Source organism: Myxocyprinus asiaticus, chromosome 19 (genome assembly GCF_019703515.2).
Source record: "Myxocyprinus asiaticus isolate MX2 ecotype Aquarium Trade chromosome 19, UBuf_Myxa_2, whole genome shotgun sequence".
Taxonomy (NCBI): Eukaryota; Metazoa; Chordata; class Actinopteri; order Cypriniformes; family Catostomidae; genus Myxocyprinus; species Myxocyprinus asiaticus.
Window position 1 is genome coordinate 3,489,989 of NC_059362.1, and position 25,967 is coordinate 3,515,955.

The window sequence follows — 25,967 nt, forward strand, 5'->3', positions numbered from 1 at the left end:
TTAGGCTTATTCATTAGGTGAAGGGGTAACAAAAAAGCTAAAAGGTGAATTAATGTTATGTTCATTGACTTAACTTTTTCATATTGCAAAGAGAACTACGTAAATGTACATTTGTAGGATGATTCCCCAACAAAGTGTAACACTGTGGCTCAGTGGTGCTTTTAAAGCATTGTTGTTTGTTTAAGCATTCTGACCAGCCTGACACAGCAACATTTACTCAACCAAAGGCATGAGTTTCAGGCTGAAAAGTGTCATTGTTTTTGCATTTCAGTTATTTTTCAATTATATTTCGCATTTCAATACTATACACTCATGTTATGTTTTTTTTTTTTTTTTTACATTTAAACATTTTGCATGTAATTGTACAGAAAATGTCTTGCTTTTTATAGCATATTAGCATTAATTTTTTTATTTTTTTTAGGTAAAGGTGCACTCATGTTTATGCTGCACTGTCACCAAGCAGCGTAGATGCAGCACCAAGCAAAAACAGAAATTCTCCATAACTGATGCCATTTTAGAAATGTGCTATTTGCAGTCGGCCATGATTGATACATTTTGTGAGTGAAAACGGGATTTTCGAGATAAAATTAGCAATTTTCATCTGGACATATAGTCTCAACACGGTGGCGCTCATGAATGTGCACCCACCACTATATGTAGGACTCTAAGGCTAAAACATCTAGAATCTAAGAGTCACATGAGTGTACATAATTGGAGACATATTTTCAACAATACTGTTAATTTCTTTCTGATCAAAAGTTTCTTTCTTTCTTTTTTTATCACTGAGTACACCTTTAAAGGAATATTCCAGGTTCAATACAAGTTAAGCACAACTGAAAGCATTTGTGGCATAATGTTGATTACTACAAAAATTAATTTACTCTTTTAACTCTCTCCTTTTCTTTAACCTCCCGAGACCCCCGCGTGACTGCTGCGTGCATTTTCCATTTCCCTTTTTGATTTGTAACTAGTAGCATCTAATAAACAAGAAAAAAAAAAAAAAAACATTCTAGAGCAAATAGTTTTTGTAAAAATGTATGTCCACATATGTGGACAGCAAGACTAAGTTGTGAAATTTTAAATAACACCAAGCTATAGAAAGTCAGATTTTTTTCCAGGAGTGTTGCTTATTCATGTTTTTGAGACATTGCAGACATTGCAGCTGATTTTCTGTAAAGCTGAATAATTAATTCTGATTCAAAGTAATGTCCAGCATCATCCAATCACTGCCAACCATGTTAAAATAAAATGATACATTATAAATTCTGAATCTATGTACTGATTATCATTGTATCATGTCTGATAAACATGTTGAGTGATCCAAACATCATCTGCAGCCTGAAACTGAACTTTTGATCAGATTTTAGGAGTGAATGCACTTAACTGCATAGAGAGATATAGGATGCTCCCTTGCTCCCTGTTTAGTGAACGACTTAACCTCCAGTGTGCTGTCTGTCTGCACTGGTCTCAGAACAGTTTGAAATGCACCTTATTTTCATCCTAACTCCATATAAAGCCTCTGAAAGACACATTTTTCAGCTTTTGGATGAACCCATTGATTCTCAATGTGAAAATGTACAGTAAATATAGGAATGCATTTACTAATGTTAAAAATATGAATTGTATTGCACAGAAATAAAATACAATATAACAAAATGTATATTAAAATGAAGGGAAATGACCCACAGATGTGTTAGAGTTGAAAGTTATTTAAAATAACTAACATGTTTTTTTCTACTTTTGAGGAAATGTGGTGCCAGTGTCCACATATGTGCACATCATGTTTATCAGGACACTGATGCGTAAAAATGAACAGATTTTTTAAAGAGGCATATCAAACGAAACTAGAGACACCACACTTTACAACCAAACAGGTTTTAATAAAAAAAAACGTAGAGATTTCTAACCAGAGGCACTTTTTTTAGCACTATATCCATAGCAGCACTTAATAGAAATCGATGGCATGCTGTTGTGTCACGTGACTCGGTGCGGCAGAATTTTAACCCTTTAAATGACAGTCTAGAATCTTGTGAACAGTATTCAGTCAGTTCAGTTTTTATTAATTAAAAGTATGCATTGCATATAGCTTAGCCAAAATACAATGTCCACGCATGTGGATGTGGGGTCGCACATGGTTAAAAAAGCACAAATCTGTGTTCCAGTGAGACATTTACAATGGAAGTGAATGGGGCCAATCTGTAAATGTTAAAATACTCACTGTTTCAAAAGTATAGACACAAAACGTAAACAATATGAGTGTTAACATGATTTTAGTGTGATAAAATCGCTTACTACCTTTTTTTATGTAACGTTATATCAAATTTTACAACTATGTTGCCATGACGAACTAATACGGTAAACCCTAAAACGACCATAAATATGATGATTTAAACAACTTTACAGCTGAAATAATACATGAGTTTTAACAGAAGAATTAATGTGTGTGCTTTTATAAAATTATAAGCTTCACATTTCTGCCTTTAAACCCTCCAAACATTGGCCCCATTCACTTCCACTGTAAGTGCCTCACTGTAACCCAGATTTGTGCTTTTTTTTTTAAAGAAAAGGAGGAACAAGTCCAAAGAAATTTTTGCTTTAATCAACATTATGCCACAAATCCTGTTGATTGAGCTTAACTTGTATTGAACCTGTAATATTCCTTTAACCATTTAGGTGTTTGCATTTTTATTACTCTGCACAGTCTACATGTCGTCATACATTTTAGTCCCCATAACTTAATTTGACTCAACTTTTGCTATGTACTCTATGTGACAGGTTTGTTCAAACTGGTGGCTGACAGTCAGCCATACCTAAGCATACAAGAAGTAGCTGACTCACTGAACATCAGCTCTCACAGGCTGGGCCAGCCCATGTTTCTCACCTGTTCAGAGATCCAGCTCACGCAGGGGGTCATACGAGAGGGAGAGAACTTCAGAATCATTGCTGTCACCCAAGAGCTCAACGGTGGACGTGTGGACTGTGAGCTGCCAAACAGAGAGCCAAAGTTCTGCTTTAACTTGAGTTTCTCACAGGAAGGCCACTTCAGAGAGTGTGAGGACAACCAGTTTTATACTCTGAAAGAAATAGCAGAGTGGAAAATCTCCAAAGGCAGGAAGAGGACAGTTAATGAAGTCAAAGCTCTGCTCAAGAAACACTTCTTATTTTCGAATTTGCTGGAGAATGTGTTCGGAGAGATGATGCTGACACCCATGTATGAGCTAAAAGCTGTTACAAAGAGTACGTATGACACTAGTCTCATTTCTGTTCTTGCAATGTACTCAAATCGGGTTAATAACGTGACACACTGCAAAACAACCTGCAAGAATTTATTTTTATTTTTAATGAGTCTAAACATCGTTAAAACAAGATGTATTTACTTGAGAAGATAAATTGTGTCAAATATTTTGACTTGTTTAAAGAGAATACATTTGGAATATATCTTGAAGTAAGTTTATTTTTATTATCCCATTTGCAATTTTCCCCCATTTGCTTCAAGCAATTAATCAGCAAAATTATGCTTTCCAGGTAAATTAATCTTGTCTCAAGGATATTTAGATATTTTACTAGAAAAAAATTACAAATTAACTGATTAAGTATTGCTGTGAAGTCATGGAACTGTTCTCTTCAAAGATTTAATATAAGAAATGTCACTTTAGTCAATGAGTCTAAGAACGAGCTAATCTAGGATCATTAACTTTATTGACATTGTGCCTCTGCACTGTGCTGAAATGATATTTTGATGCACTGTCACCGTGCACATTGTGTCATTTATTGACTAAATGTAGGAGAGTGCTGCGTTTGACGTTTTAATTAACAATCTTCGCTTTATTCCAACACTGACAAATTTATGAAAATGACATGCAGGTTAAATTAATTGGGCTTTTTTCATGAAACATGAGCCGAACTAATTTCTGTGTAAAATATTCAGAAATCCATTTGAACATAAACTGTCACATTCAATTCAACGGGACATTTGACATCAGAGTTGTACGTAGTTGGTTTACCTATAAATTCAGTCTGTTCATGCTTTATGAATGAGGCCTATTGTATTTTTCCTCCGTTCCTTACTCACTTTTTAACTTTCTTCCCACAATTAGCGAGAGGGTTTTGCTTATCCCGTCAAATTTAGACGTGGAGGTAGTAGATGTCACAGAACACTTTGATTGTGATTCTTTTGTGCAGCCTCTCTCTCTTCAGGATGTTTTTAAGAGGCCTACAGAGTTTTTTCCTGTGGTGGCAGAGTTGTCATGTAAAAGCTCTTTCAAGTTTTCACCAGAGCTGGAGTCCTTTTTTCATTCCAAACAGGTGCTCATCCATCATGCTTATTGTGCAAACCGAATACTGGCCTCGGAAATGTGTAATGAAGCTCCGAGACACTTTCTTATTCCAGAGTCCTACAATGGACGCTTCAAGTGTCGGCCACGGCAGTTCCCCACCGCCTACGATCTGGAACAGACATGCAGTGAGACAGAAGAGTTACGTGTGGTGGCCACTAGAGACTTTGAGTCAAAGTATAATGTGCTTGCTTCTGTTCATGCTGGAGATCAGTTTTTAGTGACAAAAGGCAAAAGCTGTGCAGTTTCACATGATGGGACAGTGAAGGCAGCAGATGCTTTTGAGTGTCTGAAGGTCATGGACATGAAGGAGTCTGTGCACCTACCTTTGTGTCTGGAGGGTGGATTCATGGAGCTTGTTAGTGACAAGCGTCAATACACCATTGCGGAGATATGCCGATGGTTCCCTCTGCCCTTCAACGTCAAAGTGTCTGTTCGTGACCTCTCTTTGAAGGAGGACATTTTGGCCAGAGTGCCAGGCTTGCACATTGAGGAGGAGATCTCTGAACCCTGTCTCCTCATTCTCATCCTTTGATCTCTCAGAGTTGAGGGAAGTGCCAGTGAATCGTACAGACTTGATCCTTTATATAAAACAGCACTGGACAGGCGAGAGTCCAGCATGTAGCAGGAGAGGAGAGGAGATCTCAGAAGACTCTCTGAGGAGATACGCTTTTGCTACAGTGACACCCCCTCCACGACCTCCAAATCCCCCAAAGATCCTCCACCACGGCCCCCCAAGATGCTACCATCCAGATCTGAGAGTGCCACCACTGACAACTCCAGCTGCTCTCCAAAGGTAAACTCTATTCACATTGCAGTCTCATCTTTAGATGGTACAACCACAGACCATTCACAGACCATCTCATGTGTATTTCACAAACAAAAAATGGCAAGAGCTGGGCGAAATCAGCAGGTTCAATCTGATGACAATGCACAACTTCCAGGAATCAGTCTGCACAGGTTTTTATCAGACTGCTCGGGAACAAACTTGTGTTTTAATTCTAGTTGCTGGGTTTGAAACTAGTGTTTGGAATTGCCAAGGTATGCAAGGCTTATGGCATCAAATCTTTGAAAGATATTCTGGGGCAGATTTACTAAGAATGAATTGCACCCGCTAAAAGCGACGTTTTTTTGCACACACTAACTGCACTCTTTTAGCGCATAATTCCTTACAAAGGGAATTATGCAGATCAGGCGCAAACGCGCCCACAAAATCGCTACTGAACGCAAATTGCACGTGCAGTTCTGATCTTGCGGTCCGATTCTGAGCCCAGTATAGCCGAGGATGCCACAGACCACCATATTTGACCCACCCTACTGAAAAGCATCACTTTGATCCAGACACCTGGATCATCTCTTAAACATGCAGAATGTGCGCTTGATGACACAGCGCATCTGGATATATGCCAGGTTACAATGCTCTTCAACATAATTTGATGAGTATTTGATTAATTACTGTTGAAATGATCAGTTGAAAATGTTCACAAATTTAAAAAAACATTTTTATTCCTTTTACCGCCTACTTTCATTTGGTGTTAATAGTGTGATGTAAATTGTGCAAGGCAAATTGCACAGAGCTTTGTGAAGGAAGCACAATCTTTAATGAGCCTAATTTACATAGAAAGGAGGTGTGTTTGCGAGGAATGACAGTGACTTCATTTAAATATTGAAGATACAGCACAATTTCAGCACTAATTGCACCCGCTAAACGTGATAGCGGGTGGTTAGCGAATAAGACGCAGGTATTTACACTGAAATACCATGCATAAAAGTGGCGCAACTGTTTAGTGAATCTGCCCCTCAGAGATTTGTTTGAAGCACTTTTTTTTAGATGCACTTCAACTATATATATCCTTGTGGGCAACATGTGTTTCTTGACTAGAATACAATGCATATGATTTCGGAAATACATGAGGGTGAGTAAAATATTACAGAATTTTCATTTTTGTGTCAACTATTCCTTTAAGTAGAATTTAAAGGGGTACACAACTGTAATTGGTCAGACAAATGATTGTTGTGTTTATGAACATTTTGGCCTTAGCTACATGCAAAATCAAGCAACTGTTTCAGTAGTTTATCCAGCAAGTTTAAACATCAGTTAAAACTAACATATATTACAATGTCAAACACAACATACTTTGTATATTGAGACTTGCTGAGAGTGATTAACTACCGTGCTCATGCTCAGTGAGGTTTTTGAAGTCAGACTTGACTTGAAGCCAAGGCAAAGATCAGTACTGAGTCACTGATACTATGAAATGTGCAACACTTAAATTCTACACAAATACATGTTAGACCAACATTATTCCCCCAAATGGTGGCCCAACTAGCCTTACATATAGTCATTTGGACAAACACTTTCATGTTGAACAATGTTGCTGATTTGTTAAGGGTTTGTGAGTTCCCTACATGCATTGCGGAATGAATAAATTATACAGTTAATGATAAGGATTTTACTGTTTACTCTTTATTTAATGCAGTCATTGCTGTTTTCCTTCATTGTAAGCTGTCTGTTGTAAGGAGATGTTTAGAGCTCATCATTGTACTGTACGTAATGATATGTTTGTTGATTGTCACTGTTATCAAGGGTTTATGTATAAGCAAATACTTATAAGTGGCATTTTATCACAAGATATCCTCTATTTTAAAGGAGAACAGTCTTGCAATATGCCATCTCCTTAAGAGTCAAGTGCTCATTAAAAGATGTGCATGATGTGCAGTGGTGGATCTTGGCATAGACAATATATCAAAACATAGGCAAAGTCATCTAGGGCGGCAGCGTTCTATGGAGTCCACCGACATGCCAAGTCACGCTCCTGCAGCAGTGTTGGGAAGCAACTAACAAGCTACTAACTTAATTACATAATATGTTGCATGACAGTAGTTAAAATACAGTATATTCACAGTAGTGAAGCTTTTCTAGCAACAAGCTACTTTTTCCAACGAGTAATGGACATGCAACATGAAAATGCAGCAACCAAACAAATCGAGACAACATGCATACCTAAAACATCTCTCGTGGAAAGTCTAAAACATTTAACTGAATCAGTTAGTTTGGAGTGTTCATATAAGTGAACCGGTTAAATTATTCACCAATCCACTTATGCTAACTTTGTTAAGTCTGAATTATTTTAGTGAATTGGTTTGTTCAGATGGTTCATGTCAATTAACCAATTCCAAAAAAAAAAAAAAAGAAAAAAAAAGACACAAGCCAGGCATTTGTGTTGCACATCTCTTAAATGAAGACACAATGCCATGAACCTTGCAAACTCTGGCAAATCCAGCCACAATTTTTTTCATAGGGTCCTTTTTTTTTTTTTTAGCACATGTACAGCCTGCTAAATTCTTAACTAACTTAAAAACACCCAAACCAATCAATGATATAAAACTGGAAGTCAATGTGTTGCTTCCAAAAGTTCCAGTTCCCTGACATCGGTCCCATTGTGCTGAGTTACTGACAAGCGCCATCTCCCATCAGAATTTTTGCATTGGTTCATGTGTGTTTGCCTTCTCCTGTTGTGTGGCAAATAGCATGTTGCATCAGCAGTGTGGGAGGCCCAGGTTCTTGTCCTTCATTGAAACCAGGAAGAAATCGAGTTTGCTTAATCAGTGACGAATGCAATTCAGAGGTTCCATTTTTTACTTCTAAGATTACATTTTTGATTACCATAGGCAATTAGGTTTAGGGTTTGGGTTGGGGGGTACAGTTAATAAATACACTGATCAGCCACAATATTAAAACCACCTGCCTAATATTGTGTAGGTCCCTCTCGTGCCTAATAAGGTCTCATTCTGAGATGTTATTCTTCTCACCACAATTGTACAGAGCGTTTATCTGAGTTACCATAGACTTTGTCAGTTTGAACCAGTCTGGCCGTTCTCTGTTGACCTCTCTCATCAACAAGGCATTTCCATCCAGAGAACTGTCAATGGATGTTTTTTGTTTTTGGCACCATTCTGAGTAAATTCTAGAGACTGTTGTGCATGAAAATTGCTGTCCTTTTCTGCATATCACTGCCCCCTTCCGCATATCGCGGCACCGTTTTGTGGAGCGTTCTGCATAACACGGCGGCCCATGCAGCCCCATTTCGCGGCCGGCCCACCAGGAAAAGTTCCAGTTCTCCCAGTGGCCAGTCCGCACCTGGCCCTGTACAATTGTGGAATGCTATTCTGAGATGCGGGTTGGGACCTACACAATATTAGGCAGGTGATTTTAATATTGTGGCTGATTGGTGTATATAAATATGCATTCCTCTTCTTTGTATTCCATCATTTACAGATAAAAACAACTTGCTTTATAACTCGCTTTAAGCGCCCTTCTGTGGGCATTTCACCCAAAAACTGGAAATCACATGAGCCCTTATGTTCGGCCACTTGGGGCAGTGTTTTAAAGTTTGGTAAGCATAGACTGAGTTTAGCTCAAGAAAAGTCAACCTACTGTTTCTGAATTCACTGTGAGATCAGTCTGATCATTACCTGCCCTGATGAAAAAACAAACAAACAATAGAAACCCTGACAGAAATTCTATTGGTTATAATGGGAACTGTATTGGTTTTAAAGGAAACTATAATGGTCCCTATGGGTCTTTACTGTTGATATGTTGGCTAGTATGAGTGGACCAATGCATTTCTGTAATGACAATGGTTTTAATAGTTATCAGCTGATGGTTCGTACAGTGAAAACCATTAGAAATTCTATTGTTTTTTAATCAGCGAGAGTTCATTATTTGGCTACAAAATCAATACAAGTAATCAGTACAACTCTTTTTAGAACTCTTCACGAGTTCATCCGACAGGTATTACACTAGCTATGATGCTTGCGAGTTCTGTCTTGTGATGTAGTAATACCCATTTTTATGCATTATTGGTGTTTGTCTATATAATGCAAGTGTTGATTATTTGGTGTATTTTTTTGGTGCCACTTCTCACAGCAGCTCACAGAGAATTCATAAGGTAAGGTCCAGTGATATCTATAATTTAAATAATGATTATTGCAATTGCTTTAATTGTTTTGTGATCATTAAAGGAATAGTTCATCCCAAAATTATAATTCTCTCATCATTTACTCACCCTCATGCCATCTCAGATTCATAAGACTTTCTTTCTTCTGTGAGACACAAACGAAGGTATTTTGATGGAGATATTATGTGAATATATTCATACATTGCAAGTCAGTGGGGTCAACACTTACAAGCCCTAAAAAGGACATAAAGGCAGCATAAAGGCAGGGGCAAAAGAACCATTATAACTGAGGGGGACTCACTTTTAGGAATAACTAAAATCTTTAAGACCCAGCAGAAGCCTTTGCCAGCTGGTAGCTTCGGCAATGGGCAGGTCTAACTCAAAAGCGGTAATCCCATTGGCTAGCGCTACAAGACCTGAGCAAAAAGAGAAGTCATCTTTGACTATTGTAATTTATTGTTGTTAAACAGATTAAAACATTTGACATTTATTGTTATTCTTTTTCACTGAAACCCTAAATGACCAATAATGTCTCATGTACAACGACCAGACAAAAAACTGAAGGGGACAGACATTCGGGATTTCTTTCATCGAGTCATGTATGTGACAACGATAATCTTATATCATAGTATACATCTAAACAATTATATTGTTGACTTTTCCATGGGTGTGTTTGACTATTATATTAAATTTAGATTAATAGTAATGGTGATGTTTGTGGCAGATCTATTTTAGAAAGTCAACAGTGTAGAAATTGTTCAGGTAAAATCATATTTGTCACTGACATTAAGGAATATTTTTTTTATGCTTTGATTCTTTGGTTCTGGCTGACTGGACCAATGTTTTAAATGTTTGACCGTCATTAAATTATATAATAATTATTTTATTTCATATGAAAATGTATGATTTCTACATTTTAGTTCAAAGTATAAAATTCTTTCATAACAAATGCTGATGTTCCTTAAAAGTTCAGTCGATATGCTGAATATGTTTTATTTTTGTTCAATTTTTTATTATCTCTGTCTTGTTGTTGTATTGTTTGTACACTGGAAGCTTCTGTCACCAAGACAAATTCCTTGTATGTGGGAGCATACTTGGCAATAAAGCTGATTCTGATTCTGATTCTGATTCTGAATATCTTTCAAATGATATCACATATTCTTAAAAACATAAAACATATTCCAAAAAAATAAATAAATAACATTCTCAAAAATTCTTTGAAACTGTCATATTGTGAAGAGAGGCTAATGAGATTTAGAATGTATCCCCCAGTTTTCAGATCATTCTTACGCCCCTGCATAAAGGTAATCCACTCATGTGGTTTAATCAATGTTTTATGATTGCACATACAATCGGATTGAGAATGCTGACTCACAAATGTATATAGAACAAAACATAGTCTTGATATATGCATGTGTGCAGGTTCAGTGGGGCTTCACGTTATCACTTTTTACGAGCAGTACAGATGCTGAACAGAGACACGCCTGTTTAACACTTGATGAATAAAAGCACTTTTCTGTGCATTTTCATTGAAGGTTCACTTTTCATCAACGATTTATCTGTTGTTTAATAAGATTGTGCATACGAGCTGACACTACTTCTGCAACAACTGTTGCGGTAATATATTTTTACGCCTGTAGATTAGACCGTGCACCACAGCTAAGCAAATTGTTTATATCTTATTGAATAAGACGCAATCAAATATGTTTCCCCTGAACTGTGCTGGTTCATGTTTTGAAAAGCAATGTGAGTGAATTTTGGCCATAAATGCTTAAACATGTACACTCATGTCTGGATCTTTGCGCTAACTGATGGCCGCTGAATGCTGTTGTGTATGCAGCTGTTGTTAATCTCATCGTTGAGAGCGCTCTGATGATCAGAGGCGGTTTTTATCAAAATCAGATGGAAGGCCAGATAAAGATAATTGCTGGTCCATTTATTAAATAGCCCTTCATTATACTAAAATCCACATTAAGGTTGATGAAGGCCATGATCACATCAGATGAAACAGCTTGAAGACATTTTTTTTTTTTTTCAAGATTTCAAAGATACCCCTAATTGAGCAATCACCCAGAAAATCAGTGGTGAATATGGTCATTATAAGGCTAACAATGCTGGATATCAAACTACTGTTAGCTAAGTTAAATAAAAACATTGTGTCATACCATGTAGGGGTGGTTAAAACTATGTTCAAGTATTGTCTATTATCCGCCACTCGGACGGATCTATTTTTGTCTGCCATCTGTTAATTGCGTTACTTTGCATTTGGCCATCCTCATTGTTAAGCCCTGCACCAGATTATATAAGTGTATTATATTCCAATATTTAATCAAAGAGTGACCCCATACGTATCCATAGAGGTCCGGCCTTAGCCCCTTGAAAAGCCCCTGTTAGAAATTATAGATAATATTTGAAAACAGAGCAGCTTGCATCTTGATTATTTCTGTCCTCACATTAATTACTTAAAACATCCACAGTAATGAACCAAATATATCACATATTGATTATCAATCTATGATGCTCTTACAGGAATAGTTTGCCCAACATAATAATTATATCGTCTTTCACTCACCGTCATTTGTCTTTTACTCACCATCATACCAAACCAGTATGACTTTCTTTTTTCCATGGACCTAATAAATGACAACAGAATTTAGATTTTTGGGGGAACAATTATTGTGTGATATGGTGCTTTTTAGGATGGTGTGTGACTTTGTTTATAAGCAAGCTAAGGTTCAGTTTACCTGGGAACTATAGTTACAAAACCATGCAATCTGCAAAAAAGTATATTCATTCAGTTATTCACCTTTTTATGACTTAATCATTATTATTCTTTTACAGACTCAAAAAACAAACAAACATTTGAACTGAAATTAAACATTTGAACATGCACACAAGAATGTAGAAATAAAGAAAAAAAAATAAATAAGATTTTGCATCCCTTTCAAACATATACCATAGTTTCTACCAAAAATACCATATTTATTACAGATATTGTTAAAAAAATAAAAAATATAATAATAATATATGGTGGCAACGTATTAGTTCGGTAAATATATAAAGATTCTGAAAGCTTTTTACAGAATATGAATTTAAAGTTTTATAGCTGGCTTGGTAAAAATAATTACAGTTACTATGATATTTTGGCAGAAACTATGGTTACCATAGTAAACGATTCATACATTTTGGATCAATAGTTTCAACAGAACAGATAAGATCAATAAATTAGTATAAGCTGATCATTATTTGTCACATCTATTTATTTAGAATTAGACTATGAAAAATGAACAGCAACAGTAGAGCAATTGTTAGTAAGCAACTCCCTTATCTCTCTTTGATAGACAGAACTAACTTCATTCAATTTGTATTCATTTTTTTTTTTTTTTTTTGCTGTGAAGAACTACTTTTCATCTTGTTCTGACAGAATTTTCACACCTTTCTCTTGAGCTGCGGATGTTGTGTGAGGAGATGTTGTCTTATTTTGTTATAGAGCGCAACAGTGCCCGTCCACGTTTTCAGCCGTCTGGATTCCGGAAGTATTTCCTTTTTTCCATAGGCTTTTCATAAAACGCTTCATAAAAGAATTCTAAACCATGAACCAAACCAACCAACTACGAGGTCATTCACAATGTTACAAACTTTGATTTGAAGCAAAAAAAAAAAAAAAAAAAAGTCTTTAAAAATCATACAAAAAGACAAGGGAACAAGACACGAACTACAATCCCATTGTTAAGTGTATTTTGTTGATTCATGTCTTTTATTTTGAAATGTTTAGTTCCTGTTTCCCTTGTCATGTGATTCCTGTTTTTCCTCCATGTTCATGTGTCATGTTTTCATTGGTTTATTGTTTAATTAACTTGTTATCAGTTCTGTTTGTTCACTGGTTTATGTTCCCCCATGTCCATGTATTTAAGCCCTCATGTTCACCATTGTGTCTTTGTCAAGTATTGAATGTATGTGGATGTGTTTAGCTCCTAGCCAAGTCAAGGTATGTTATTTTTATGTCAAGTTCATGTTTCACGTTTATAGTTAGGGTTTTGGTTTCACTTTTGTAAATAAACTGCACTTGGGTTCTTCTCATCATCAACTTTGTCATCGTCATTGCCAACAGCGTTACAGAATACTTGACCGAATATTGAACCCAGCAGTTTGGCTCATATGCCTACATCTGGGGAATTGTCCCCTGGAGGATTACATAGAGGACTTTTGCACTCTGACCAGCCAGGTGGATTTTAATGTGGTCGCCCTCAAGGACATTTTTAGGGTGGGGTTAAGTGAGCCGATCTCCTCCTTGATGCCTGGCAGTCGCAGTTCCCTCAGCCTGGTTCAATATATTCTCACCCTACAGATCATTGGTTCCACATTCACTGTGGGGGAGGCGGATGCCGCGCCAGAGTTCCACGACATGGTTGCTGAGCTAGCGCCATCTTTTGCTCCATGCCATGTCACCGCAACACCTCAGCCTGCTCCATACCATGTCACAGCCACACCTGAGCAGTTGGACCTGGAGATGGTTCCCACCCTTAAATTCCTGAGGTGCACAACACACTACAAAGGAACTGCTGGGATTTGAACCCAGGGTCTCCTGTTTACAAGACAGGGACTTTAACCAACTAAGCCACAGCACCTTCTTTTGCAAAGTCTCCATGGGAAGGTGACTCCGAGGAGCAAAATATCCAGAAGAGAGGTCATTGGATCAAGGAATAGGCCATGCTATTGACAGCATGAAAATATTTGTTTGAGAAAAGAGTTTTGGTGGTCAGATAGCCTTGTCATTTTTTGGACAAGTGTGCTCAGCAAAATGACAAATGCTGCAACTGGAACCCACAACATTTGAATGGCCAAATTTGGCAAACTAGAAGTCCAACGCAAGCAGCTTGTGGTGGACTTCATGAGAAAAGACAGAGAACACAGCCCCATCACCATTAATCGAGCACCAGTGGAGAGAGTCAGCAGCTTCAAGTTCCTCGGTGTCCACATCACTGAGGAACTCACATGGTCCGTCCACACTGAGGCCGTTGTGAAGAAGGTTCACAAGCGCCTCTTTTCTTGAGACGGCTGAGGAAGTTTGTGTAGGGCTTTACTGGTTGTTTAGATCAGTGTTACTATCAGAAATAATTAATAATTATTTCTTTAGTTATTAATGAATATTTAAATTAATTAATTGAATCTAACTCATTAAAACCTCATATGGGGCTCCAGTAAATGTAGTGTGCTACGTTTAGGAGCAAGTTTGGTTATTAGCAATAATGAATAATTATCAAAGATAATTATTAATTATTAAAATCAATAGAACATTGATGAGAATGAACGTTAGCTTTTTTAAAATCCTTTAAATCAACAATTATCAAAGATAATCGTTAATTGTTAACATCGATGAAACATTAATTAAAATTAACACTAGCTTATTGATCATTCAAATTCAACAATCATCAAAGATAATTATCAATTATCAAAAATCAATAGAATATTAATAAGGATTAACATTGACGGGGCACCACCCTGGAATCAGGGGCTAATAACCAGATAGTAAAACAGTCTCAATATTGGATTGTTTTCTTAGGAAAATCGACATCCGAAGAATATCGATTTTTGGGAAAAAAAACAATGAATGAAGGCTTGAATCCGAGCACTGACATCCTGTCAGCATGACACAGGCGTATGCAAAACAAACCAAAACACTTCTCTTTGTAATATAAACAAAATTTATTTATGCAGTAATATCAATTAATAATTAATACAATGCAGTCAATAAACTTCCGACTTACAACTACAAACTAAACAGTGATATGATTAGATATGGAAATAAAAATAATCCTATAACACATTAGGTGTGTGTGTGTGGTTAGTACGAGAGAGAGAGAGAGAGAATAAAGTGACAGCCCTAAAGCCGATTTCGCAATCGTGGGAGAGAAAGCAGCTGTTAGTTTATCGCTCAGAGACGCGGTGGACGGCTCGTAAAAGTCCCGCGTTCTTTGACTCTTTAATGGATAACTCAGTTTGCCGGTTTCACCTGCGATGGCGAAAATGCACAACAGTCCAATTTGGTTGGACCACAATACAGCAAAACAAATTCGTGATAATTAATACCCTGAGTATTAATAATGAGCGGACATGGCGGTCCGTAAACTGTACAAGCTAAAAGCTTGAAACACAAGAATAACACACTATAATATTCTATCTCTGCCCAGACGTAAACCTCTTACTTGAATCGCATGAGGACAGAATGTGTGTTCATCCGTCCTTTAATTCCGACCCGGTTCCTTGAGGCTCGGGTGATGACGGGAGGCCGTTTCCTCGCTCTGTTGGTGGGCACGGCTGTTGATTCTCGGCGGGCTGGCGGAGAACTCAGAAATGTCGACTTGATTGAAGATGGAAGAGAAATCTTTAATCTCTTCACTTCTGCAGGCAAACGGATGAAGTTGCAGATTGCTTGGCGGTCTCCTTCGGATCCGTTAGAGTGTTCGGTTGAACACAGAGTAATCTCAACTCGTCCAGCGAGATGGAGATTGTATGGCCAAAGTTTCAATTCGGAAGTTACTTCCTTGTGCCACGAGGTTGCACCTGAGAACAGCGATGAGCTGTGTCTACACACTGCAAACAAAGTTGCTGGAAGCAAATCCTGGAAGCATTTCAACTACTGATGATGTCATGTTTGAGGGACGTTCTGTTGTGTGCCTCATCCAATAGGAGTTGAGAGTTCGATCCTTTAGTGAGCAAAGCTTCATGGGATTTGTAGTCTGTTTTGGACTCCCTTTGTTTGATTTTGGCGTGATTTTTATCAGTATAATTTACGACTTGGAATGTGGGGACTTGAGTTTGGTTTTTATGACTTGTGTTAGGCCTGCCTTTGTCTTCTATCTGAATACATGAGGCCCAACATTTGGAATGAACCACCACATCTTCACACGGTTCTACACCAGCACTGTAGAGAGCATCCTGACTGGCTGCATCACTGCCTGGTAAGGCAACAGCACCGACCTCAACCGCAAAGCCTTGCAAAGGGTGGTTCGAACTGCCAGACACATCATCAGAGGTGAGCTTCCCTCCCTCAGGACATCTATACCAGGCGGTGTGTGAAAAAAGCTTGGAGGATCATCAGAGACTCCAGCCACACAAGCCATGGTCTGCTCTTACTGCTACCATCAGGCAGGCGGTATCGCAGCATCAGGACCTGCACCAGCCGACTTCACAACAGCTTCTTCCCCCGAGCAATCAGAATTTTGAACTCTTGATCACTCATGATCAACATATATCAGCACTGCACTTTATTAATCTCACACTGGACTGTCATAATTATATTTCTCTTAACAACACACAGGCAACTGACTATCAACCAACAGCATGAATGTCAATACAACACTATACAACTTTACTGCACATTTATATATATTATTTTGATTGTATACTGTGTATTCTATATTGTGTGTATGGTATACACTTGACTGCTTGAATGGTTTAAGTCCTATCTTTCAGGTAGGTCCTTCAAGGTAGCCTGGAGAGGTGAGGTATCCAAGCCTCATCAGCTAATTACTGGGGTACCTCAGGGATCAGTGCTTGGGCCACTTCTCTTCTCTATATACACAACATCACTGGGACCCATCATTCAGGCACATGGTTTCTCTTACCACTGCTACGCTGATGACACGCAACTCTACTTGTCTTTCCAGCCCAACGACACCACAGTGACTGCTCGAATTTCTGCCTGCCTGGCAGACATTTCGGCCTGGATGAAGGAGCACCACCTGCAACTCAACCCAGCCAAGACTGAACTCCTTGTCTTTCCAGCCAACCCTGCTGTTGAACACAACATCACCATGCAGCTGGGTGCAACTACAGTAACGCCTTCCAAATCAGTAAGAAATCTAGGGGTAACCATTGACAACAGACTAAATTTCACAGACCACATCTCAAAGACCTCAAGATCATGTAGATTTACACTCTACAATATCAAGAAGATAAGACCCTTCCTCTCTGAACATACCACACAACTGCTTGTCCAGTCACTTGTCATAACTAGACTGGACTACTGTAACGCTCTCATTGCAGGCCTCCCTGCATGTGCAATTAGACCCCTGCAAATGATCCAGAATGCAGCAGCACGTCTGGTCTTTAATGAACCAAAGAGAGCGCATGTTGCACCACTCCTTGTCACTCTTCACTGGTTGCTAGTTGATGCATGTATCAAATTCAAGGCTCTGATGCTGGCATACAGAACAGTCACTGGGTCTGCTCAAGCATACATAAAATCATTTATGCAGAGCTACGCGCCCACTAGAAGCCTGCGGTCGGCTAAGGAACGTCGCCTTGTTGTACCAACACAAAGAGGCACCAAAACACTTTCCCGGACTTTCAGCTTCATCATACCACGTTGGTGGAACGGCCTTCCCAACTCCATCCGAGAAGGTGACTCACTCTCTGTCTTCAAAAAACGACTAAAAACACATCTTTTCCATGAGCACTTAACCAGTCATTAAAAAAATTATAATAATAATTCGTGTTGCACTTTATTCTGTTTTGAATACTATTCTGATGCTAGTGAAACTTTGTAATACGGCACTTTTCATACCACTGTCTCCTTAAGATGATTCACTTATGTTTTACTCTTTTGTAAGTCGCTTTGGATAAAAGCGTCTGCCAAATGAATAAATGTAAATGTAATGTAAATGTATACTGCACATTGTATATTATTATTTGTATATTTTGTTGAGCAACTATGTGTATATTAGTTTTGTAAATTGTGTTGTGTAACTCTGATGTTTATGTAGATTGGTATATGTCTCATCACTGTCATGACTGCTATGTTGCTTGGAACTGCACCCAAGACTTTCACCCACTGTTGCACTTGTGTATATGGTTGAGTGACAATAAAGTCATTTGATTGATTTGATTTGATGCTCTATCCATTGCACCAGAGACCCAGTGGCGTATCCAGGACATTTTTACTGGGGTGGCCAAGATGGGGCACAGACCTAGTGTGGGGTGGCGATACCGGGAGAACCTTTATGAATGGCACATGATCAAAATGTGTAAATATCACATTGCTTTGCTTCAACATCTACACATGTAGAATAAATGAATTCTTAAACTCATGTTAGCATTCACTGAATTGTTTGTATTCAATATCAGACTGTTGTTTTGCCATTTGACAGTTTTCTATTCCTGTTCTATTTCAACCTATTACAGTTTCTGGGAATCTCTGGTTATTTTAGCATAACATCCATTTTTAAATCAGTAATTGTTTAGGAAAAGTCAGTTACACATTTTTAAGAGCTATTCTTATTGTAGAGAATTAATCTGCGTATAACATCAGGTATCGTGTATAATCATAAAAAGATACAAGTACAGGTGATAACTGATTGAGGCGCAATTCAATCAATCATTCAATCAATTATTCATTCATTTATTAGCTATAACTGCATTGTCCAGCAGAAATATTGTTAAATTGGGTACAAATCAGTGTGTGAAATTGGCTACGAGGGCTTATAGGTGTCTGTCTGGAAACCCCAAAATTGCAGATTGAGCTCTGAATACAGTAAAAAACAAAACTCTATTTACAGTGTCTACTCAGGTTTATTTTCCACGTGTTCTGATAGCTTCAATTACTTTGAATATTACCAAATAAAATAGTTAGTCAAATCATTTGCGGCATTTAAGTGCAATTTGCCCTGCCTCTGCATATTTAAAATGTCAAATAAGGTATACAAACTTTGAAGATTTTATTGGTCTGACTGACCAATAATACACATAAAGAGCTCATAAATAACTCATGTAAAGATTTAAAGTACAGTCACAGCACAAACCCTTCCATTTCACACACAGGTTAGCCATATATATAACTTTAGCTATTGAACATATACATCTGTAAAATGCTTTACACACCATGTAAATTCATATTCATGTCAATATAAAGATAACATGCTGAATGTGGTGTAGGGTCTAGCTTACTCTTTAACCTAGCTACTGTAACAATGAAAAAATGTTTTCACATTCACATGGAAATTCGGGATAAATTAAACGATAGATTAGATGAACATACCTCTCAAATAACAGCTTTCTTTTTGACCACAAATCGACGTCGTCAACTCATTGGAAGTTGGAGGTAGACGCTAGCTCGTGTCAGCTTCGTGCTTCTGACCGACCATTATACTCCAGACCTGGCGCCCGCTGCACCCGCGACACCTGCCTGGCCACCTGCAGCCTGCCCCTCCCCCCACTGATCAAAGATCAGCTCACACAGCTTCAGTCCCACCACTACTATAATGGTCAAAAATATAAAACTGACCCTGGGTCAGTGTGGCTCTAAATCAACAAATGACCCGAGATGTCATCTTTGATTGACAGGTGTTTCTATTGGTTCTTCGTTCTTGTGTTGATGAACATGATGAACTACCAATCAGTTCTGGGGTGGCCACAGGCTGGCCAATGAGATTTCAGGGGTGGCCCAGGCCACCACAGGCCACCCCCTAAAATCGCCACTGTTGTCATGTGATTCCTGTTTTTCCTCCATGTTCATGTGTCATGTTTTCATTGGTTTATTGTTTAATTAACTTATCAGTTCTGTTTGTTCATTGGTTTATGTTCCCCCATTTCCATGTATTTAAGCCCTCATGTTCAACATTGTGTCTTTGTCAAGTATTGAATGTATGTGGATGTGTTTTGCTCCTAGCCAAGTCAAACAATGTTATGTTTATGTCAAGTCAAGTTCATGTTTCACATTTATAGTTAGGGTTTTGGTTTCACTTTTGTAAATGAACTGCACTTGGGTTCTTCTCATCATCGTCTTCGTCATTGCCAGCAGCTAGCATCGTTACAGAATACTTGACCGAATATTGAACCCAGCAGTTCGGCTCATATGCCTACATCAGGGGAATTGTCCCCTGGAGGATTATGTAGAGGACTTTTGTGCTCTGGCCAGCCAGGTGGATTTTAATGTGGTCGACCTCAAGGACATTTTTAGGGTAGGGTTAAGTGAGCCGATCTCCTCCTTGATGCCTGGCAGTCGCAGTTCCCTCAGCCTGGTTCAATATATCGACCTCGCCCTACAGATCATTGGTTCCACGTTCACTGTGGGGTAGGCGGATGCCGAGCCAGAGTTCCACGACATGGCCGCCGAGCCAGAGGTCCACGTCATGGCCACCGCTGCGCCAGAGTTCCACGGTATGGCCGCCAAACCAGAGTTCCTAGTCATGGTCGCTGAGCTAGTGCCATCTTTTGCTCCATGCCACGTCACCGCAACGCCTCAGCCTGCTCCATGCCACGTCACAGCAACGCCTCAGCCTGCTCCATGCCACGTCACAGCCACACCTGAGCAGTTGGACCTGGAGATGGTTCCCACCCTTATACCCACCCTTAGTTCTCCTGAGCAGGCAAGGGGAACTTTCGGCCCTCCGACCCCGCCTGGACCCTCTGAGCCCTGGACTTCACCTTGGCCTGTTGGTCCCTCGACATTGCCTCAGCTCTGCAATCCCTCGGCTCCACTGCGGTCCTTCAGCCTGTCGGCTTTGCTGGGGTCCCTTGTCCCTCTGTCTCCGCCTTGGCTCTCCGATCCTCTGGCTGCGCCTCATCCCTCCGATCTGTCAGCTCCACCGGGGACCTCTTTCCCTACGGCTCTACCTTGGTCCTCAGTCCCACCGGCTCCACCTTAGTCTTTCGATCCCCCAGCTCCGCCTTGCTCCTCCGAGTTTCCAGCACTGCCTTGATCCTCCCTGCCATCGGCTCCACCCTGGCCCTTCGAGTCTTCGGCTACTCTCCGGGCACCAAGTTCCATGGCTCTGCCCCTCGAGCCTCTCACGGCTCCGCCTTCCATGGCTCCACCCCCCACGGACTTGGCCCTGGTCCCATGCCCCTCGCCCTTTCTCGCCACGCCCCACGCCTCAAGACACCCCCCCCCCAGCTCCCTACAGAACTTTGAATTTATGTCATGTTTTACTTGTTTTGTTTATGTGTTGGGGCGTTGGGAGCCGCCCCTTAGTGGGAGGGATATGTCATGTGTATTTTGTTGATTCATGTTTTTTATTTTGAAATGTTTAGTTCCTGTTTCCCTTGTCATGTGATTCCTGTTTTCCCTCCATGTTCATGTGTCATGTTTTCATTGGTTTATTGTTTAATTAACTTGTTATCAGTTCTGTTTGTTCACTGGTTTATGTTCCCCCATGTCCATGTATTTAAGCCCTCATGTTCACCATTGTGTCTTTGTCAAGTATTGAATGTATGTGGATGTGTTTAGCTCCTAGCCAAGTCAAGGTATGTTATTTTTATGTCAAGTTCATGTTTCACGTTTATAGTTAGGGTTTTGGTTTCACTTTTGTAAATAAACTGCACTTGGGTTCTTCTCATCGTCATTGTCATTGCCAGCAGCCAGCATTGTTACACCCATTAAGCATTCCAAATGATGTAATTGAATAAAAAAAGCGATGGAAATACATAAAACTATTGACTTTAGGTTGTTGATTATACGTGTAGAAACAATATATTAAGTTTACTGCAAAATATGCCGATATATACAAATATATGGGTAGTTTGAGGGTGTAGGGAGTCCTGGCCAGCGCAACAGTGTGGAAGAGTGGACTGAACAGAGCACATTTGCTCTTAGAAATTTCAGTTACTCTTACTAAGGAAATAATAGCACATTTATTAAAATATGTCGCGACCCAATAAGTATGTCTATGCGACCCAATTTGGGTTGCAACCCATAGTTTGAGGTGTACTGACACTCTCCATTTAGTCTGCTGTTTGGAGAAAAGTTGTATTTAAAAATGGGCAAAAATGTCTTAATCTAAATGTTAATCATCTACTATTTATCATATTAATGCTTATTATCTAAATAAACAAAGCACATGTAGACATAGGCAATTGTTTTATTTTTGTAAATGAGAAATGTAAGTCCTTCAATCTGTAGATTATTTCATTATGTTGAAGTTGTGATCTTGAAGAGAAAAATTATTTATTCAAGCATTAAATGGTTTCGGAATCTAAAGACAAAGACTGCAGGAAAAATATATATATAATTATAAATCTGAGGATAATTGTGAAAACTGAATATCCCCAAACCCCTTTGGCTCTTTGGATATGAAAAACAAGAGCATCTGCCTATGAATATGCATTCAGATGTGCATTATCATGTTATTTTCATAATGTAATTTCATCATGTTCTGTCATCCGTTGCACAGTGTCTCCATGTTGAACCTCTTTAGTGTGACTCCATACAAGGAGGACATACCATGAACAGCCTATTACCATGGGCTTGAAAGGAAAACCAAGCAACACAATGTAAGTACACCATGGAGACAAACACAATCTGGTGCATGGCACAATTAGTTCACTGGATTTGTTCAGAAATTTCATGATTCAGATAACCAAGGCCAATTAAATCAAACATTTGTGCATATGTTAATGAGTGTACAACTATACTTCCCTACAAATTAAAAAAAAAGCAATGTAGAAAATTTGGGGAAATTCTATTTTTATATATATATATATATATTGCCAGCCAAATGCCAGTTCTAAAATGGTCTCACTCTGTTTTCTCTGAATCTGAGCTTAGTTGTGCCAAAGCTGTTACAAGACAGATCAGAGACCTGATTTTGGTCATAACTCAATTTTTGAATTTTTTTTAGTTTCTGTGTTTTGCCTTGGCAGGGCAGACTTGATGGAATGTGAATTATTTATCGCAAAAAAGTCCTCAGGTTTCTTGTTAGCTCTGTAAGAGAGCCGATTTAAGGTACCATGCTTTTGGGAAATGTTGGCTGCAATGAGAATCATGCCGAACCTCCAGTAAACTGTTCAGTGTACAGTAGTTTACAGTCATCTTTCTTTTGTCAAGTGATGACCCAGTAGTTTTGAGTTCATGTAAATATATTAGTTCTAAACCCTGTTTTCTCATGCTCTTCTATGAGTATGGTTGACTGGGTATTATTGTGTTATTGTTAAATATTGAAATGGTACAATGAAAATGACAGTACATGCACAATCTTTCATTTCTATGATAATCAGTTTCTTACTATCAGAGTTTAAAATAAACTTTTTCACTCACCAGCCAATTTGGCTACCAAGTTACCAGCCATTCAGAACTAGCCAAAACAAAATCTCAGAAATAAACATATTATTAAAGTCACAGCATAGATTTAAGTATATTTATAAAATTATTAGTAAAGCTGTATTTCATATTATCTAAAAATGACAGGAACCCTGTTTCCCCTGCCGTCCTCTTTCATTCTGTTCTCTAAAAATGCATTTAACCGCGTGCGACCCCGCATCCACATGCTTGGACATTGTATTTTGGCTTAGCTATACACAACGCATAATTTAAATGAATAAAAACTGACTGAATTCTGTTCACAAGACTCTAGATTGTAATTTAAAGGGTTAAACTTCTGCCACACCAAGTCACACAACAGCATGCCGTCAATTTCTGTGAAGCGCTACTACGAACACAGCGCAAACAAAAGTGCCTCTGGTAAAGAAAGTTTTTTTCATTGAAACCTGTTTGGATGAAAAGAGTAGTCTCTAGTTTCGTATGATATGCCGCTTTAAAAAATACATTAATTTTTCGTGCGTCAGAGCGCTGATAAACATGATGTCCTCATATGTGGAAATTGGCACCGAATTTACAAAAGTACAAAAAACATGGTAGTTATTTTAAATAACTTTCAACTCTAACACATCTGTGGGTAATTTCGCTTCATTTTAATAAACATTTTGTTATATATATATATATATATATATATATATATATATATATATATATATATATATATATTTATCACTGTACAATACGATTATATTCATTCCAATATATTTAATGTGCATTTTCACATTGAGAATCAATGGGTTCATCCAAAAGATGAAAATGTTTGCTTTCAGAGGCTTTATATGAAGTTAGGATAAAAATAAGGCACATTTCAAACTGTTCTGAGACCAGTGCAGACAGACAGCACACTGGAGGTTAAGTCATTCACTAAATAGGGAGCCAGGGAGCATCCTATAGCTTTCTATGCAGTTAAGTGCATTCACTCCTAAAATCCGGTCAAAAGTTCAGTTTGAGGCTCCAGATGATGTTTGGACCAATCAACATGTTTGGCAGACATGGGACAATGGTAATCAGTACGTAGATTCAGAATTTTATAATGCTACATTTTATTTTAACATGGTTGGCAGTGATTGGATGATGCTGGACATTACTTTGAATAAGAATTATTTATTCAGCTTTACAGAAAATCACCTTTAATGTCTGTAACGTTTCAAAAACATGAATAACCGGGGCGCTTGCGGACGCTTGAGAAGATGGCCGCTTAAATCCTAGCTCCGCTCCAGGTTGTTTAATAAATTGCTACGCTCTTCAGTTTAAATCAAAGAATCTCACGTTTAAAAGGCTTGGCATACAGCTAACATGTCTGAGACTCAAGATCCAAAAGATTTTCCACTATTCGCAACTTTACGATCACAGAAAAAGAAGAAACAAACTGCATCAGCAGAAACGTCTTCGTCCTCAATGGAACAAATGAACCCAGTTTTTAACAAAATACAAGCGCTTAGTGCTCGATTGGGGAACATCGATGGTCCTTTTGACGCTATTGAAAATCGTCTTGATGCTATAGCCACCTCTGTTTCTGCAGTGCACGAGACTTTATTCAACATGTCACAAAGAGTTTCCTCGAGCGAATCTCATTTTATGGAAGCCGAAAACAGAATCCCTACTGCAGAAAATGCTCTACGGGCCCGCGAGGGTGAGATTTCTACATTGGTTAAAATGGTGACACAGCTTCAAGCCAAAGTGGATGACTTAGAGGGGGAAGACGTAAAAATCTGCGAATTGTCGGTTTACCTGAAAAAGCTGAGGGATCTACCCCGCTCGCTCAATTTCTGAGAGAAATGATACCGAAATGACTTGGTCTCCCTTCCGACCTCAATCTTGAAATTGAGAGAGCACACATCGCTTGCACCTACTCCACCACGGAGCGTACTGGTCAGATTTTTGTGCTACGCAGACAGAGAGTGCATTCTACAGGCAGCGTTGAAAAAAACGGCAGATTGCTTATGAGGACAAGCAGCTGCGCTTCTTTCAAGATCTCTCAGTGGAAGTGATGAGGAAACACCGGGAATTCGATGCGGTGAGGAAGATTGTAGTTGATCACAAGATGTTCCATGGTTTTGCATACCCTGCCAAGCTGCGCTGTCTCCACGAGTCGGAGCTTTGTATTTTCAGCACTCATAGAGACTTTGCAAGCTAAGTGATAAAGGGATTCTTATCAGTTTTATATCACCTCTATCATATTTGGAGGAAAGTAGCTTGAACCTCCCCGGGACCTCATATGTCATATACTATATGTCTGTTCGGAATGGCAGGTGCATTTACATTACATCACTGACTTTATACATTTTCCGTCACTCTTTCCTGAATGAGTTTTCCGGGATTATATTCATATTTAGACTTTACTGGAGCAGATTAATGTTTGCATTTTTCACAATGGGTAATTTTCTGAACCTTATGTTGGTAACAGGTTCTGTTATTCTTTGCTTGAGACTAATGGGGTACAGAGACCTAGGTTCAGGGGTATTTGGTTGGCCCTGTCATTTGGGAACAGAGCCGGGGGTGGGGGGGGAGGATGTTTTTCTTTTGTTACTTGTTCCTTGATGTTAAAAACTTGCCCATCAGACATTTTTTCCCCCT

At 38.8% G+C, this 25,967-nt stretch overlaps 1 protein-coding gene and 1 non-coding gene across 2 annotated transcripts in view; one reads left to right on the forward strand and one right to left on the reverse strand.

Moving 5' to 3' along the window:
* Positions 1-25,163, forward strand: part of themis (thymocyte selection associated) — a 29,813-nt gene extending 4,650 nt beyond the window's left edge. The window contains 5 exon segments of the mRNA XM_051645733.1: positions 2,776-3,241; positions 4,098-4,857; positions 4,859-5,036; positions 5,039-5,167; positions 24,913-25,163. Coding sequence (XP_051501693.1) covers positions 2,776-3,241; positions 4,098-4,857; positions 4,859-5,036; positions 5,039-5,167; positions 24,913-25,163 — 1,784 coding nt within the window.
* trnat-ugu (transfer RNA threonine (anticodon UGU)) lies at positions 13,850-13,923 on the reverse strand. Its single transcript has one exon. It is a non-coding gene; the product is annotated as a tRNA-Thr (tRNA).
* Positions 25,164-25,967: the final 804 nt, after the last annotated feature.